General features: G+C 41.9%; 1 protein-coding gene across 1 annotated transcript; it reads left to right on the forward strand.

Annotated features, from left to right (window-relative positions):
• Window positions 1-1,509: 1,509 nt before the first annotated feature.
• On the forward strand, window positions 1,510-13,439 carry ALDH8A1 (aldehyde dehydrogenase 8 family member A1). Its single transcript, XM_058021599.1, has 7 exons — window positions 1,510-1,713; window positions 5,720-5,867; window positions 6,261-6,416; window positions 8,137-8,286; window positions 9,242-9,498; window positions 10,330-10,491; window positions 11,869-13,439. The coding sequence occupies exons 1-7, from the start codon at window positions 1,576-1,578 to the stop codon at window positions 12,319-12,321; spliced, it is 1,464 nt and encodes a 487-aa protein (XP_057877582.1). The 5' UTR covers window positions 1,510-1,575; the 3' UTR covers window positions 12,322-13,439.
• The last annotated feature ends 1,108 nt before the right edge of the window (window positions 13,440-14,547 follow it).

Genomic DNA, 14,547 nt, shown 5'->3' on the forward strand with positions numbered 1-14,547 from the left:
TGTTATGTCTTTTTATAGATCAAAAATTACACTTAAATATTTACCAGTTTCAACATGCAACTGTGAAGGTATAGGTGCCCTTGTTGGATTCCAGAGATTTATACTGCCAAGCTCCTACATTGAACCGGTTCCACTTGAGCTTGCCTTCAAACTTTGAAATGTTTAGGTTGCCCTTAAGTCAGGGGGCAGTTACAGTCTTCAGTTCTAAGACTTGCATAAGTTCCTTATTGTTTATGGACAAGGAAGTGCAATACAGGGCGAACCTCTGATAATTCTTCTCACATATGTTTGCATTAAATTTTGAGGCTCACTTTTCTGTGCTGACTGAAAAGCTACTGCATGCTTTCCCAGTTTGCTTCTTGGGAGAAGCAGAGGTATTACATAACCCAGTTTCAACGTGACTGCACTACCTTTCGACACAGACTTGAACTCTGCCCAGAGGTGCCACTTGGTTGAAGCATAAATGATCTGTTGTTGTGCAATAGAATCACATCACCTTTGTTCAATGAAAATATGATTGCATGTTGATGCATGTGAAACTTGATGGCTTGCCAGTTGTCTAGGATGCCAAACCTTCCTAAACTCCTGACTGAGATATTCACAATCTCCTGGTGAGACCATACTGCTCTCTGGGTGTAGTGTTTTGAATATCTGTGGAGAACAAGGAGGTGGCATGCAATCTTAAAACAATTTGCTAATCCTCAAAATTGTCTTGGAGAAAATGTCTTTTACACAGCACTTACTGGGCAGTTTAGGTTCTTGGGAAGTTAATTATAAAAAAATGGAAAAAGCTAATTATGTGTAAAAGGGTTCTCTGTAGTAAGGTGGCTTCCACTGGAATACCTATGGAAGGGAAAGCATGACAGTCAGCGTCCTGTTTTCCTTGGGAGAAAAAAACCTAGTGAATTTCTGACAACATAATAAGAGTGTACCAGGTAGGATTGTGCTTCTCAACTGTTTGAATTGAGGGGTCACTCAGCTGTTTGTATTGTTTGGTGATATTGGTGGGAAAGAGTTTCTTAGTGCTTAAAATCTTTTGGTTTGATAGGTGCATTGGTTTTGGGGATGCAAGGAAAAGTATTGATAGAACAGTGAACATGAGCTGCAGACATGCTGGTCTGAAGTGTCTTTTGTCTGCTGACACTTAGAAGCAGGTTCATGGCTAGATGTTTGAGTGTTGAATTATTTTGTTTAGTTGTTGCAAAATGTCTTCAAACTGTAACTTCAAAAACTGTAACAGGTAGAAATTCCCTATCAAACCATTCTTTTTCTCTCTTTTTTTCAGTCCTTCACTTTCTACAGACAAGAGAAAAGCTGGTTGCCAGCAAGTATGCTGTTCTTCCCTCCTTGCTTCAACTCCTAGAAAAGAACCAAGTGTCACAGTAATACTAATTTTTTCCCCTTTGTTCTTTCCTGCTGTTGTTGCCAGGGTTTGTTCCCACTTGTAAACAAGTGGTGCAGGGAGCACGGAGGGGTGGGGGAGGAGTTTGGACTCACTGTGCAAATACATACAGACATACTAATCTAAATTGATGCCTCGTTGAAAAAAATCACAGGTGAAGCAAACAGCCAACAATGGCTCACTCAAAGGCTCTCTTAGTGCTGGAAAACTTCATAGGTGGCAAATTTGTTCCTTGTTCCTCCTACATAGACTCCTATAATCCGTCCACTGGAGATGTCTATTGCAGGGTTCCAGACAGTGGCAAAGAAGAGGTGAGTACTATCCACATAGACAAAAAAGGGAAAAATGTTAAATGCATGTAACAATAACCTTTTGAGTGAGAGAGGCTGGAGGTGACAGAACAGAAAAATGATGACTTCAATGCTTAAACAAGTAAATTCTTGGTTATATTGTAGTATTGCATAATCCACTGCTGTGGCAGCAACTGCTGTCTTTTCTTTTTACATTTTGCTATTAGAAAGTTATGGTCTGGATTCTAAGCTGGTGTGAATCAACAATGCTTCAGTAACTTGAATGGAGCTGCTTCAGCTCACATGGTGGGAGATGCCTTGTGCATAAGTTCACAGTAACACCCAGACAGACTGTAAATATAAACAATCTGTGAGAACAGTGTTTATTGATCTCTTCTGAAAATAAATTTAGAGGCACCATATGCAACTGTGTTCTCCCTTAGTGTCTTGATGATTTGCAGTTTTCATTTTAAAGGGTTTTTGGCTTGCTATCTCTTCTCTGAAAATGGTAAAAAGCTTTCAGACCTCTCTGGTTTTGATATTAGCAGTTGGATATTCAGTGCCTGTGATGAGTGTGTTTCCTTATAACATACCCTGTCCTCTGCATCCATAGGGTTTCCAGGTCTTGTGCTCTCTACTGGGGAGAATGTTTCCTGGAACACTGTACTTATGGTGGATGGGGTGTATGGATCAGGTGTGGATGGACAATGATGTTCATCAGGGGAGCTGCAGTTTCATTGATGCTGCTTTATAAGGGGCCTACAAGTCCAAAATAGTGTTTCAGACTTACTGAAGAGGAGAGTGACTGCACAAGCTTGGATGGCACAGATTATATTGTCCATTATATTGTCAAATATGGACAGCATTTTGAAAATGTTTTTTAAAACAGACTACTACAGTGTGTAGGTGTTCCCTTTGCTTGCATTTCAGCCTTATTGACAGCTTCTCTCAGCAGAAACCTTTGCACTGTAGTTTTAACTGGGTAAATATTTGTTAGATGCTGATGACCAAGGGTTAAAGAGTAACAGGTTGAGTTTGTTGGAATATATCTGTGTAAGTTCATTCTATTCCTAATTATGCCTGAGAAGTTTACTCTTCAATGTGCAGATGCAAATCTTCCTGTCCATTCATTTGCAAAATCATTAAAACCAGAGAGATCTGAGAATGCCAGAGGCTGCTGGTCACTCTAGAGATATAGTTCAAGCATCCTAAGAGCAATGCTTTTCTCTTTCAGCTTTCTGAGTAAGTGTTTGTGTGTAGCAATGGGAACCCAGTTTAAAGACCTGTAAATTTGGTGAGTGCTTGAGTCCTGCCTTTAGACAGCTGTACAAGAAGGTTGTGCTCTGCAGAGCTGGCATCCACTGGGGACTGAAGAAAATGCAATCACACACTACTTGAGCTTATCTAGAGATACCAAATAAGCATCTAGACCAGAGTTCAGCAAAGGACTCAGGGTGCTGGTTTCTAGCAAGGCTCAATGTCCAGTTGCATATTATCTTGGTAAATTTTTCTGGGAAGTTAGGTGAAACAAGGAGAGACAGTGAGTTTGTTGCTGACCCTGGAGTTTAACACCAGGTCAGCTACTATGGCCATTTTAGCCACTTTCTGCCAAAAACATTGAATGTATTTTTTTTCTAGAGGTTAGTTTGTTCCCCAGCTAGATACCTTAAATTCTACATAGCAGTACCACAGCAAGACTAGCAGGTGCCCTGTAAATCCAAAACACAGGCTGATGGAGACTAATTAGTGCTGGCAAATATCTACTTTAAAAACACTTCTCTTTAAAGAACCTGGCTCCTCCACATCATCTCTTGCAAAAGCAAACATCTTGTCCTGAGGGCAGTTCAGCATGGGGTATTTTGATAGCAACCTTTGGAATGTGTGTTGTTTCTCTGTGTCTGTCTCATGCAGAAGAGGAAAGCAGAAGGAAGTGTTTCAGACACCCGAGTTCATAGTTGAATTCTTATGTGTGCTTTCTTTGTGGCTTTACTTTCTTTGCTGGTTTTTGCTAGTCAAACTAAGTAATTGTTTAACCTTTGTATGCTTAGTTCTTCTCTACAAATCTCCTTTTTTCCTCTTATATTTTCTTAGATGAATCTACTGCCACTTAATTCCTTCCTTTGCTAGTTTTCTCCTCTGCTGTTTGTGAAAAAGCAGTACTTTTGTCCTTCTTCTAAACCCACTGAAGGGTTAAAAATGCAGACAGTATTGACTGTCTCCTCTCCTGGCAGCACCTGGTGGAAAGGGCCACAGAGGAGAGGACAGATGAGCAGCACAGGATGGGAGGGTGGAAGAACAAGTTAATTAGTGAAGGTGCTATGGTTTCACAGAGGGTGAACGTTTTCAGGCTAGCATGGCATCTGCACTGGACTCACTCAGGAAGCTGCAGTTCCCCTTTCCCAGGCCTGGTTTGGTCCTGCTTCAGCTGTTCAGTGGCTGACAGCCTGCTGCCATGGGCACTTGAGCAGGAGGTTGTTGAACTACAGTTGAAAGAGAAGAGTCTGGGTTTCTGAGCTTGGCCAGTGATCCATGCGACTCTCTGCACATTGGTTTAATTTCCCACCTTCCCCCCTGCACTGGTGGTGTTCTGGCTTTCAAACTCTGGGTGTTATTTTTACAGGGCCCATAAATTCTGATGTGTGTTGGAGGGGGAAGGAGAAGGGGTAGAGTTTATTTTTTTGTTTGTGTGAAATTTTGTCCCCTCATTAGTAAAAAGTCTTTGGAGTATCTGTAAATTATTTTGTGATGGTTTTTATAAGACCTGTCACAATCTGAAGGAGCAAATTCAGAACTCATTTTTGTGGAATTGGTGGAAAGGAGCTTTCACTGACTTCATGGGAACTAGCAGTATGGCAACATTCAGAGAAGTGATAATGGTCTGATCAGTATTGCGTCAGCATCCTCCTAGTTATTGATTTTGGCAGATTTCCAAAACCGAAGAAATTGTATGAGCAAAATTTTAGGAACACAGCTTTGACTAAACCACCACTTTGATGCATATATTAGATTTTGGGGGTATGGCATAAGTGTTACACAGGAAGCAAAAGCTGGGAAATTGGGCAGTTAATGAAAATATGAAAAGATATTGATGACCATCTTTAGTTAGTGTGAAACTGATAAACATGAAGAAGGAACTGCTTATAAATCAACAGATGAATGATGCAGGTAACTTCTATTTAAGAGTCCAGAGGAAATGACTGATGGGACAGAAAGCCTTCTGCTGAATTTTAATCCTTTGAGGATGGGTCTGCTTCAGAAAAGTGCTGGTAATCTACCACTGCTCAGAAATGTCAGGCTGAAGGACTGTGCAGCTGTCATGTACATCTCAAGCAAAATACTGATAGGAGTGGTGTGTATCTGTATAAATGCATATAATGATTCTTACCTCTAGGCTTTGTTAGGTGTCTGGGAAGAGAACAGACTAAAACAGTGTTGAAAAAGGAATTTTATTTTTTTCTGTGAGGGCATTAATGACTTTCTGGCTGTGAACAGGTAAGATAAAATTTTCCTCTGAGTGTCCATTCCTTAAATATATTCTTAGTCCTTACTTGAACCAAATGGTGGAAATCAAGAGCTAGCAGAGCATCCAGTGTTTCATCATTGCCTGCTGTGGCTGAGGTCTTGTGTTGCAAGGGTTGTACATGTTTAGACTGAAGCTGCATTTGCTCTGGGGAGATTCTTGTTCTTTCCTCCATGAGAAAAAAGGTATTTTTTGTTTTGGTCAGTGGCAACTGCTGGTGCCAGTTGACCATTCCAGCATTTCTTCCAGGCCTGGAGGGTGGCCCACAAGTTGCTGTAATTTGGATGAAAACAAGAATTCTAGTGGAAGTCTCTTTTCTAGATATTCTGTCACTTCTTGAGTTATGAGGTAGTGTCTTGTAAACAATGGAGAAGCTCTAAGGAATTGTCATCTCCCCAGCAATATGGTCTGAATTATTAGTCTCTGAAATATGAATTTATCTGCTGAGTGTTTCATATTTTCTTAAGCCTTTCTTTAGCATTCACGATTGCTCTTTTGCTTTTTTAGGTGGAAGCTGCTGTCAAAGCTGCTAAAGATGCCTTCCCAATTTGGTCCTCAAAAAGTCCATTGGAAAGATCTCAGATCCTGAACAAATTGGCAGATCTGATTGAACATGACCTGGAAGCGTTTGCACAAGCAGAGTCAAAGGATCAGGGTAAGAACTGGAACTGTTGATCTCAAATAAGTGTGCCTTGCTGAATATCGAAATGGAGGATTTGGATGAAATTTTTTTTATGGTATGAACTGTTGGAGAAAATTGCAGTAGATGTGCATGAACCTTGAGGAGGTTTTGGTTTTGGGATTCCTGGGTGATTCTTGCTTTTCGGAATTACCGACTTTGACTTCATTTGTCAGATATTTGGAATTACTAGAGGGGAGCTGTAGTCATTGACTATGTTTGTACTGTGCTGGTGGTTACTCGGGCACAGGACAAAAGATATTCCCCAAAAGACACACAAATCAACTTTGAGAGACTATAAAGCAATTTATAGTTAACTTTAAAAAGTTTCTGTCCATGATGACAGTAGCATGTTTGTTTTTGTTTCAGGAAAAACTATTACATTTGCCAGAACAGTGGACATCCCTCGGGCTGTACACAACTTCCGATTCTTCGCCTCTTCCATCCTTCATCACGTCACAGAGTGCACCGAAATGCCAGCCATGGGCTGTGTGCACTACACCTCCAGGGCACCTGTGGGAGTTGGTATGATGATCCTCACGTGCTGAAAAGCTTGGCAGAATGTCAGGTTCCGTAGGGGCTCAGCAAAGAGATTTTTGAAAGCATTTATTATCTCTGAGTCATGTGCTAAACATTGCTTGTCTGCTAAAGCATCAGCAACTCCATGTAAAATCAGTTATGTGACTTCATGGCAAAAAAAAGAAAAAAAGACTGCATACTTAAAAAGCTTCATCTACTGCTCTCACCTTCACAGTCTCGCTTGTGTTTTGTTCATGTGTGTCTGTGGGTGAGCATTACAGCTGTGGGTCAGTGTGATGTGCAGAGCACTGAGCTCCTGCTCTAGCGGGGAGAGTGGGATCACCCTCTCCTTTGGGAAAGCTGTAGTAGTCTGTGACCTGAGTGCACTTGGGTGAAGAAACTACTCTAGCTGGGGAATTTTGCTGAACTCAGCCACTAGTTGCTGCTGCTGCTTCAGGAAATTAAGTGGTTGACTTAGCTGAAAAGTAACAGTGTTGTAATGATTTCATTATTAGGTTATGTTATACATATAGTACAAATAACATTTAGCATTAAATATATGTGAGTTCTCCACATTACACTTGACGTACTTAAAATGTAAAATTGGCTAATTTAGAAGACCCTGTTAAAACTTTTCTTGAGCAGTGGAGAACGTGACTTTTTCTGGTAAAATTATTCTCATAAGGAAAGTCTTTTACTCAATCTACTCCATCGAACAGAAAGAAATCCCATGACTTTTGTAAGGAGTTGCACGTGACAACTACTGATTTTTTTCATAATTCCTTATTGATATGTAAAGTGAAAATATTCCTAAAGGCAATTACTGAAAATAATTCTGGTCATTCAGCAATTCATGGGAACAACAGTTTATGTAGTGATAAATGTTGGCACTCTTAAATTAGACTAAAAGTTCTCTGGAAAATGTGTACTGTATGTTATACAGAGTTTGGTTAATATTAAAATTGAAAAATAAAATACAGCTTTAAAGAGCAAGAGAAAGCAGGAATATGATCTGAGCTGGCACATTCAGCCTGGACAAGAGAAAGCTCTTGGGAGACCTGCAAGAGAGCTTAAGAGAACGGGACTTTTTTACAAGGACATGTAGTGATAGGACAAGGGGCTTCAAACTGAATGAGGTTCGGTTTAGATGTTAGGAGGAAATTCTTTACTGTGAGGGTGATGAGGCACTGGTGCAGGTTGCCTGAAGAAATGGACAATGGCCCAACCCTGGCAGTGCTCAAGGCCAGGTTGGATGGGGCTTCAGGCAACATGGTCTAGTGAAAGATGTCTCAGGGGGGTTGGAACCAGATCATCTTTAAGGACCCTCTCAACCCAAACCATTCTATAATTACTTTCACTTGCTCTTTGCTAACACAAAGTATTGCCTACAAACAAGTTGCAAACTATTGGTATGGCTAACCTTGCATTAATGTTCCTGAAAAATACTAAAAAACTTCCTGAAAATATAAGATTCTGCCCCGAAGAAGCAGCAAAACTAATTCAGAGAGTTCAGCTGATCACTTTTAGAATCATTTGCACAGGTCTTTTAAGAAATCATCTCCCTCTCAGAAATGCTGCAAATTTATTGTACATATTGCCTGGAAATAAAAGCTATGGCCAAATTCCCTTCATAGGTCTGAATTGGTGTATATAATTCTTGAGTGCAGAGAAATGAGTTTTGTATCCCAGGAGACTGACCTCCTGTCTTTGTGGTTTTGTTTTGTAGCTGGTTTAATCAGTCCTTGGAATTTGCCACTGTATTTGTTGACTTGGAAAATAGCTCCTGCCATTGCATGTGGAAATACTGTGGTTGCCAAGCCAAGTGAGATGACATCTGTCACAGCCTGGATGATGTGCAAACTCCTGGAGAAAGCAGGTAAGTCCTGTAGCATGCTAAGGAACAGGATTAGAATGGAAGTGCTTGTCTGTGCACCAGGTTTTTTTTAGTTGCAGAAATCAGAAGGTGTTTAAAGGCTCTGGGAAAGACTGCTGTAGCTGAATGTTGCACTGGAGAACAAAAGGCTTTTTCTGTCCTCATACTATCCTGTCTCCCCAATCCAGCTGTCGCTCATTTTTTTTCCACTATCTTTTGATGGAAAGTTTTGCCCTCCTGCACTCCATTTACAGATGTCCTAAGTCTGTGGTGCAAGCAAAGGAGCCATGAGAGAATAAAGGAGTGAGAATCAGCTCTTGGTGAGCTCTTTACTTATTAGTGTCACTCTGTCATGGCTGTATTGGGTGCATTATTAATTAAAACTGGGAGAACAATTCCTTGTTCCCTGAATGACCGAACACTGCATCTCTGATGATCCATGTCAGACAAGCTGGATTAGTGGGAACTGCTTTTGTCATTTAACCCCTGAGCTACAGAGCTGTCTAACACATGCATTTCAACTACTATTGAAATTAAGGGTTAGTGTTTTTACCCCTGAGCTGCTGATGACTTTCTAACTTCAGGGACAAAACAAAGTGAGGTGACACCCTCAGAGGGACAGGAGGGTACAATGGCCGTGTGTCACTTTGATTTTTTAAAGATTTTCTGAGACTTCTCATGTTTACATTCTTGTAGCGAGCTTTCTCACACACTTTCTGTAAATAACTCATTGTTTTGCATTCCTTTATGGAGGAGGAAAAAGTTGATAGACTGTTGGTTTGTCCAGTGTCATTGGAGAGGTGGCACTGTCACCCTCCAATCCACTGTCACTTTTAGAAAGCTATAAGTGTTAGAGTCAGAAAATAAACTTCCCTTTTTCTTCACCTCAAGAACAGCGGTGTGTGCTTGTGTTCTTTCGTGTCCTATTGCAACAACTGTGTGCCTTTGTTCCCATCAGGGGTGCCTCCTGGCGTGGTGAACGTCGTGTTTGGGACAGGGCCCAGGGCAGGAGAGGCCCTGGTGTGCCACCCCGACGTGCCCCTGATCTCCTTCACGGGCAGCACGCGGACGGCGCAGCGGATCACGGAGAGAAGCGCCCCGCACTGCAAGCGGCTCTCGCTGGAGCTGGGAGGCAAGAACCCCGCCATCATCTTCGACGATGCCGACTTGAGCCAGTGCATCCCCGCCACCGTCAGGTCCAGCTTTGCCAACCAGGTGCCTCCCGCCCCCGTAGCACACAAACCCCGCTGGCAGCAGGAGGGGTGTGTGTCTGAGGGTGTGTGTGCATGCTGCACCCACCTTTGGGTCTGAATCTCAAATTGTCATGGTCTATTTCAAGATCATGTTGGAGAAAATCCTAAGTAGAAAAATGTGAAAAGGGTTTCATTATTCCGCAAGGAAGGACACAGAGTAATAAAAGGCTCTTCTTTGTGCTCTCCATCAGAAGATAACAAGGTGTTATTACTCCTCTCAAAGTACATACATTTCTTATCTCCCAGGGAAGCAGCTGCTTTAAGTTCCACTGTGTAAGAAAGTGGGAAGCTTGTTGATTTGTTAGAATTAAATTAGGGGACTTCCCCAGAATTTTACCAGCATTATTCTTCCCTCATCACCACCTTCAGGAGAGAGCACCAAAGCCAGGAAATTTTATCTGGGCAAATGTTAGAAAAATAGCTTGGTATCAGAGATTATCAGGAGATGGAGAGTGATCATTCCGAGTTGGAAATCATGTTACCTATAAAAAATGTTGGAGAAGAAAACACGTAATTTATAAAATTAAATTTACTTATGGTAGTGATTGCATGATACTGATACAGTTTTGCCTTTTCCTTCTCCTTTTTTTTTTAATCTGGAAAAAAATTCCCATTTTGCAGTGCTGGTTAATGTAGTTTGCACTCCTGAGGATGCAGGGACACAAGTGAACTGGCTAGTAATTCCTAATAGGTAGACATTATGTAATTCCTAATATATAGGAATTATGTCAATAGTACAATGTAATATGAACCAATATTGTTGATTTCTGGTTTGTTTCTTTCTTTTTGATAGGGTGAGATCTGTCTCTGCACCTCCAGGATCTTTGTTCAGAGGGGAATATACAGTGAGTTTTTGAAGAGGTTTGTGGCAGAGGCCAAGAAGTGGAAGACTGGGAATCCCTCAGATCCTACAATCGATGTGGGAGCACTAATAAGTAAAGAGCATCTAGAAAAGGTGATGCTACATGGAGTTTATTCAATTTCATCTCATCTTTTAGAGGGCTAAAAGGTAGTTTCAGGACTATGTGGGAAAGGATCTTGTCCTCTCCAAGATCAGCTCTGAGGGATGATAACTCAAAGCCATTATAAGGTATCTTTTTAATAAGGTTTCTGTTGCCTGTGGCTTGGGATCATGTGATTACATTGAAAAAAAATCAAACTCCCTGGGGAAAATAATTTAAAGTGGCAAAAGAATATTTACTACTGTTTGAGTGGGATAATTATAATGTCTTCTAAGTCCTGAATTTATATTCACAAATCTTGGAGTTCAACAACATTTTCTTGGATTTTAATAATGCATTTGCTAATAAGTTAGTTAACAAGGTAAAAATTTTATTTTTATATCACTCTGGCAAATTCTGGCTTGTACAGAACAGTTTCCCAGAACTGTTTGCAGTAATTTGTAATGGTCTGTGTGTGGAGAGCAGCTGAGATGGTGCACAGTTAAACACAGTTTGCTTTAGTGGCTTATATGAAATGAAAGGTGTCAGAGTTCAGGGAGAGCAGATGCTTATATCCCAGAAATCTCTGACGCAAGAAGCAGACCAAAAAACCACAGAGTGAGAGAAAGCCAGACCTTTGATATGCTTCCCTGATGCCTCAGAAGGTTCTCCAGGTTCTCTTGTTCTGAAGAAGACACCACTTCCTGAGGTCTTTGTAGCACCACAGAGAACTTCCAAGGTTTACCTACCAAGGTGCCTAAAAGAAGAAAAAGATAAGGAAGTCCTGTGGTATCTCTGTGGTCTTTCTGTAAGGAGGGAAGCCAGGCAATGACTGCAGAACAGCAGAAGCAGATCAACAGTACAAGAACAGTTCAGGGTAGCAAGCTTATGGTAGCAGCAGCCACAGAAACATCTTTAATCATTTATTGATGAGATTTTCCGTAGCATTCATGGCTTCATCATCCTAGTGGCGTGTAAATATTCAAAAGCCCTGCCTTGAGGCAGGAAAATACCACTGATTCCTTGGAGTAAATGAGTGAACCATGGCATGGGGTACATGGCAAACTGCTCCTGAGGGAAGGGAGGGAGGCTCTGGAACCACTTGTATTTTCTCCAAGGGTCCTGCCCTTTTGACAACACTTAGTGGCAAGGGCCAGCAGTGTTGTCTTCTAGGCTAGTAAGTGTTAGGAAAGAGCAAACAATTGCTTTTTTCAGCAAGAAATACGCAGCTTTGCATGCAAAGAAGCATAACAACAAAATTGAGGGAATGCTGCCCTCTATTGTAAGAGGGCAGCATGTTCCAGCTTGAGTTGTTTAGGGGCTCCTGCTGATGTGTGAACCCTTGGAATTTGGTGTCCTTTAGCAGTGATGTTTTTCTGCTGCTTCCCCAGGTAAGGACCTATGTGAAGAAAGCCCAGGCCGAAGGAGCCAGAGTCCTCTGCGGAGAGGGAGTGGATCCTTTGGCCCTCCCACCTGGCAACCAGAAAGGCTATTTCATGTTGCCCACAGTTATTGCTGAAGTCAAGGACGAATCTTGTTGCATGCAAGAAGAGATCTTTGGTCCTGTGACATGTGTGGTACCATTTGATACAGAAGAGGAGGTGATCAGAAGAGCCAACGGTGTGAAGTACGGCTTGGCAGCCACGGTGTGGTCCAGCAACGTGGGCCGCGTTCACAGGGTGGCACACAGGCTGCAGTCTGGACTGGTGTGGACCAACTGCTGGCTTGTGAGAGACCTGAACTTGCCATTTGGTGGGATGAAAGCCTCAGGCATAGGCAGGGAGGGAGCAAAGGATTCCTACGAGTTCTTCACTGAGGTCAAAACCATCACGATAAAGCACTGACATATGTCAACAGAAGTATTTTAGAGTGAAATAAATGACAGCAATTTGAGTTACCAAAAATGGCTCCTTAGAATACAGGCTGCTATTGTGGCCATTCCTTTCTTGAACTTTGGTCAAGTAATATCAATGACAGCTGAAAATTATCATCCCAAATGCTAATGTTAAAGTCAGTTTTTCATGTTGAATGAGAAGGTCAGTGTGCACTCCACAATCAACCCATCCCAAGCCAGATGACTTGCCTGTCTTACAGATCCGAAATCTTTTTGATATTTTTGATATTCCTGCCTCAAAAATCTATCCCTTTAAGGCAAATTGGAGAAAGAGCATATGACAGTCACTCTGGTTTCTAAATTACCTTGAGGGACAAAGTAGCAAGCATGTGGTAAGACTGAAATTGTAAAGGGGAATCAGCTCATTTTCACGCTAAACAGTGGGGTCCACACATCCACCCATGTTGCTTTTCACTGATATCAGACATGGATTGATACTACACTACACTAAAAGCCTGAGGAACTACCTTTAACCAAGTGGCTTTAAACCGTGGGGTCATGGCATTCTCTTGATATTCATGGAAACAATAAATGTTTTAATTATAACCTTCTTTATGGTAGGGAGCTGAATCATTCTAATACCTGTTCTCTGTTTTGAAATTAAAGCCTTTTTCACTTCAAGACCTCAGTGATGGTGGTTTTTACATCCCAGCACAAAAATATACTGCATCACAAACAGCATCCCTCTTCATTAAGAGAACCCAGAATTTACTCCTGAGAGAATGAACTGTTGGAAATGTTTATCACCAAAATATAAAAGCACTTCCAACTCTTCCTCATTTGTTTGCAGAGATTTTTTAAATCAGGTATCTCAAAAACTTGTTTGCTTTCAACAAAAAGAGAGACTTGGATACACCTCCAGATCTCCGGATGCCACCTGGTTGCAGGGCAGCCCTACCAGCCAGGTTGGAACTGTGGGCATTTGATGGATTTGGTACAAGAACCCCCAGTTGAAGGCATGTTAAGGAAATATGTAAAAATTATAGGCTTATTGAATTGATGTATTCTGAAGAAGCATAAACATTTTATTTTGAATATGCCTAGGTCTATTCATGACCATGTGGTGGCAGCAGAACACCTGCTTTGGTGTTTTTAATCCCCAGTCACTCAGCTGGGAGGGGAATAAACTGCTATATCAGTGCATATTTCATTCTGCTGATTTCTATTTACACATCCTGTTTGGAAAAGCACAAGAACCAAAATCTCTGGAACAGTTCATTATTTGGGGGGTGACGGGGGCCCGTGGGGGGCAAACATTTTCAGCAACAGCAGATGGGATATTGCACAATTAGTAGAGATGGATGAATACCTTCCCCCATCTGGATGTGGTCTAGGTTCAGGTTTAATGAGATGAATTTGCTTTCACAGGTTGATTTTATCTTTGCAATAAATGTGATGGGAGATTTCCAGATGTATTTTGCATGCTGGGGACAAAGGTCTGTGTGTCATCTATGTGATTCTGGCCCAAGACATCAGAGGTGGAGTAGTGGGTAGGGTGGGGACAGAGCTCTGCTGGACCCCCAGGTGTGCGGTATGGAGGTGGTGGCCCTCTGTCCAGCATGGCTGTGAAGATTTCTCAGAGGTGAACTTCTGGGAAGCCCCATTCCTTCATCCCTGTGTCCAGCACCTCGGAGAGGTAAAGGAAGTCTGCTGGTGCTAATGATGCTGCTGACTTTTGGGCAGGAGGGAGAGCTCATGTGAAGATACAAAATATTGTCCCTTTCTGTATTTTCCATCTCTAACTTCCTTCTACAGGTAATGTGCAAGTACCTTGCTTATTCTGCTATTTCTTGCCCTTTTGGATTACTATGCATTTGCACATGTACATATGTGAGGGTGTTACCCAGTGGGGACATTTCCTGCCAGCAGTAATGGGTGATTGTTGCCTTTCCCAAGCTACCTCCAGGAGGCCCCAGCCCCAAAGGGAGCTGCTGCTGCTTGTGGCAGTGAAGCAGGTGCCATGGGACAGGTTACCTGCTTGTGCCAGGAGCTCTCTGTGGGCACACAGAATTTTCCTATATACCAAGAGCTATGAGCTTTCCCATGTCTTTTATTCAGACCAACTTCCAGTGTAGCAACATGTATGGATAACTGTCTCACCTTAGAGATGAAGCAGTCCAGGGACTTCTTCCTACAGCTAATGAAGGTGTCTATTACAGCTGCTTTGTTTCAGAGT

The sequence above is a fragment of the Melospiza georgiana genome, chromosome 3 (genome assembly GCF_028018845.1).
Source record: "Melospiza georgiana isolate bMelGeo1 chromosome 3, bMelGeo1.pri, whole genome shotgun sequence".
Classification (NCBI taxonomy): Eukaryota; Metazoa; Chordata; class Aves; order Passeriformes; family Passerellidae; genus Melospiza; species Melospiza georgiana.

Bases quoted from the DNA above. Each gene is read 5' to 3' on its own strand.
- ALDH8A1 (XM_058021599.1), top strand. From the start codon at position 1,576: ATGGCTCACTCAAAGGCTCTCTTAGTGCTGGAAAACTTCATAGGTGGC. The intron at 8,287-9,241 runs GTAAGTCCTGTA...TGTTCCCATCAG, and splicing joins CAAACTCCTGGAGAAAGCAG to GGGTGCCTCCTGGCGTGGTG. The intron at 9,499-10,329 runs GTGCCTCCCGCC...TCTTTTTGATAG, and splicing joins GGTCCAGCTTTGCCAACCAG to GGTGAGATCTGTCTCTGCAC.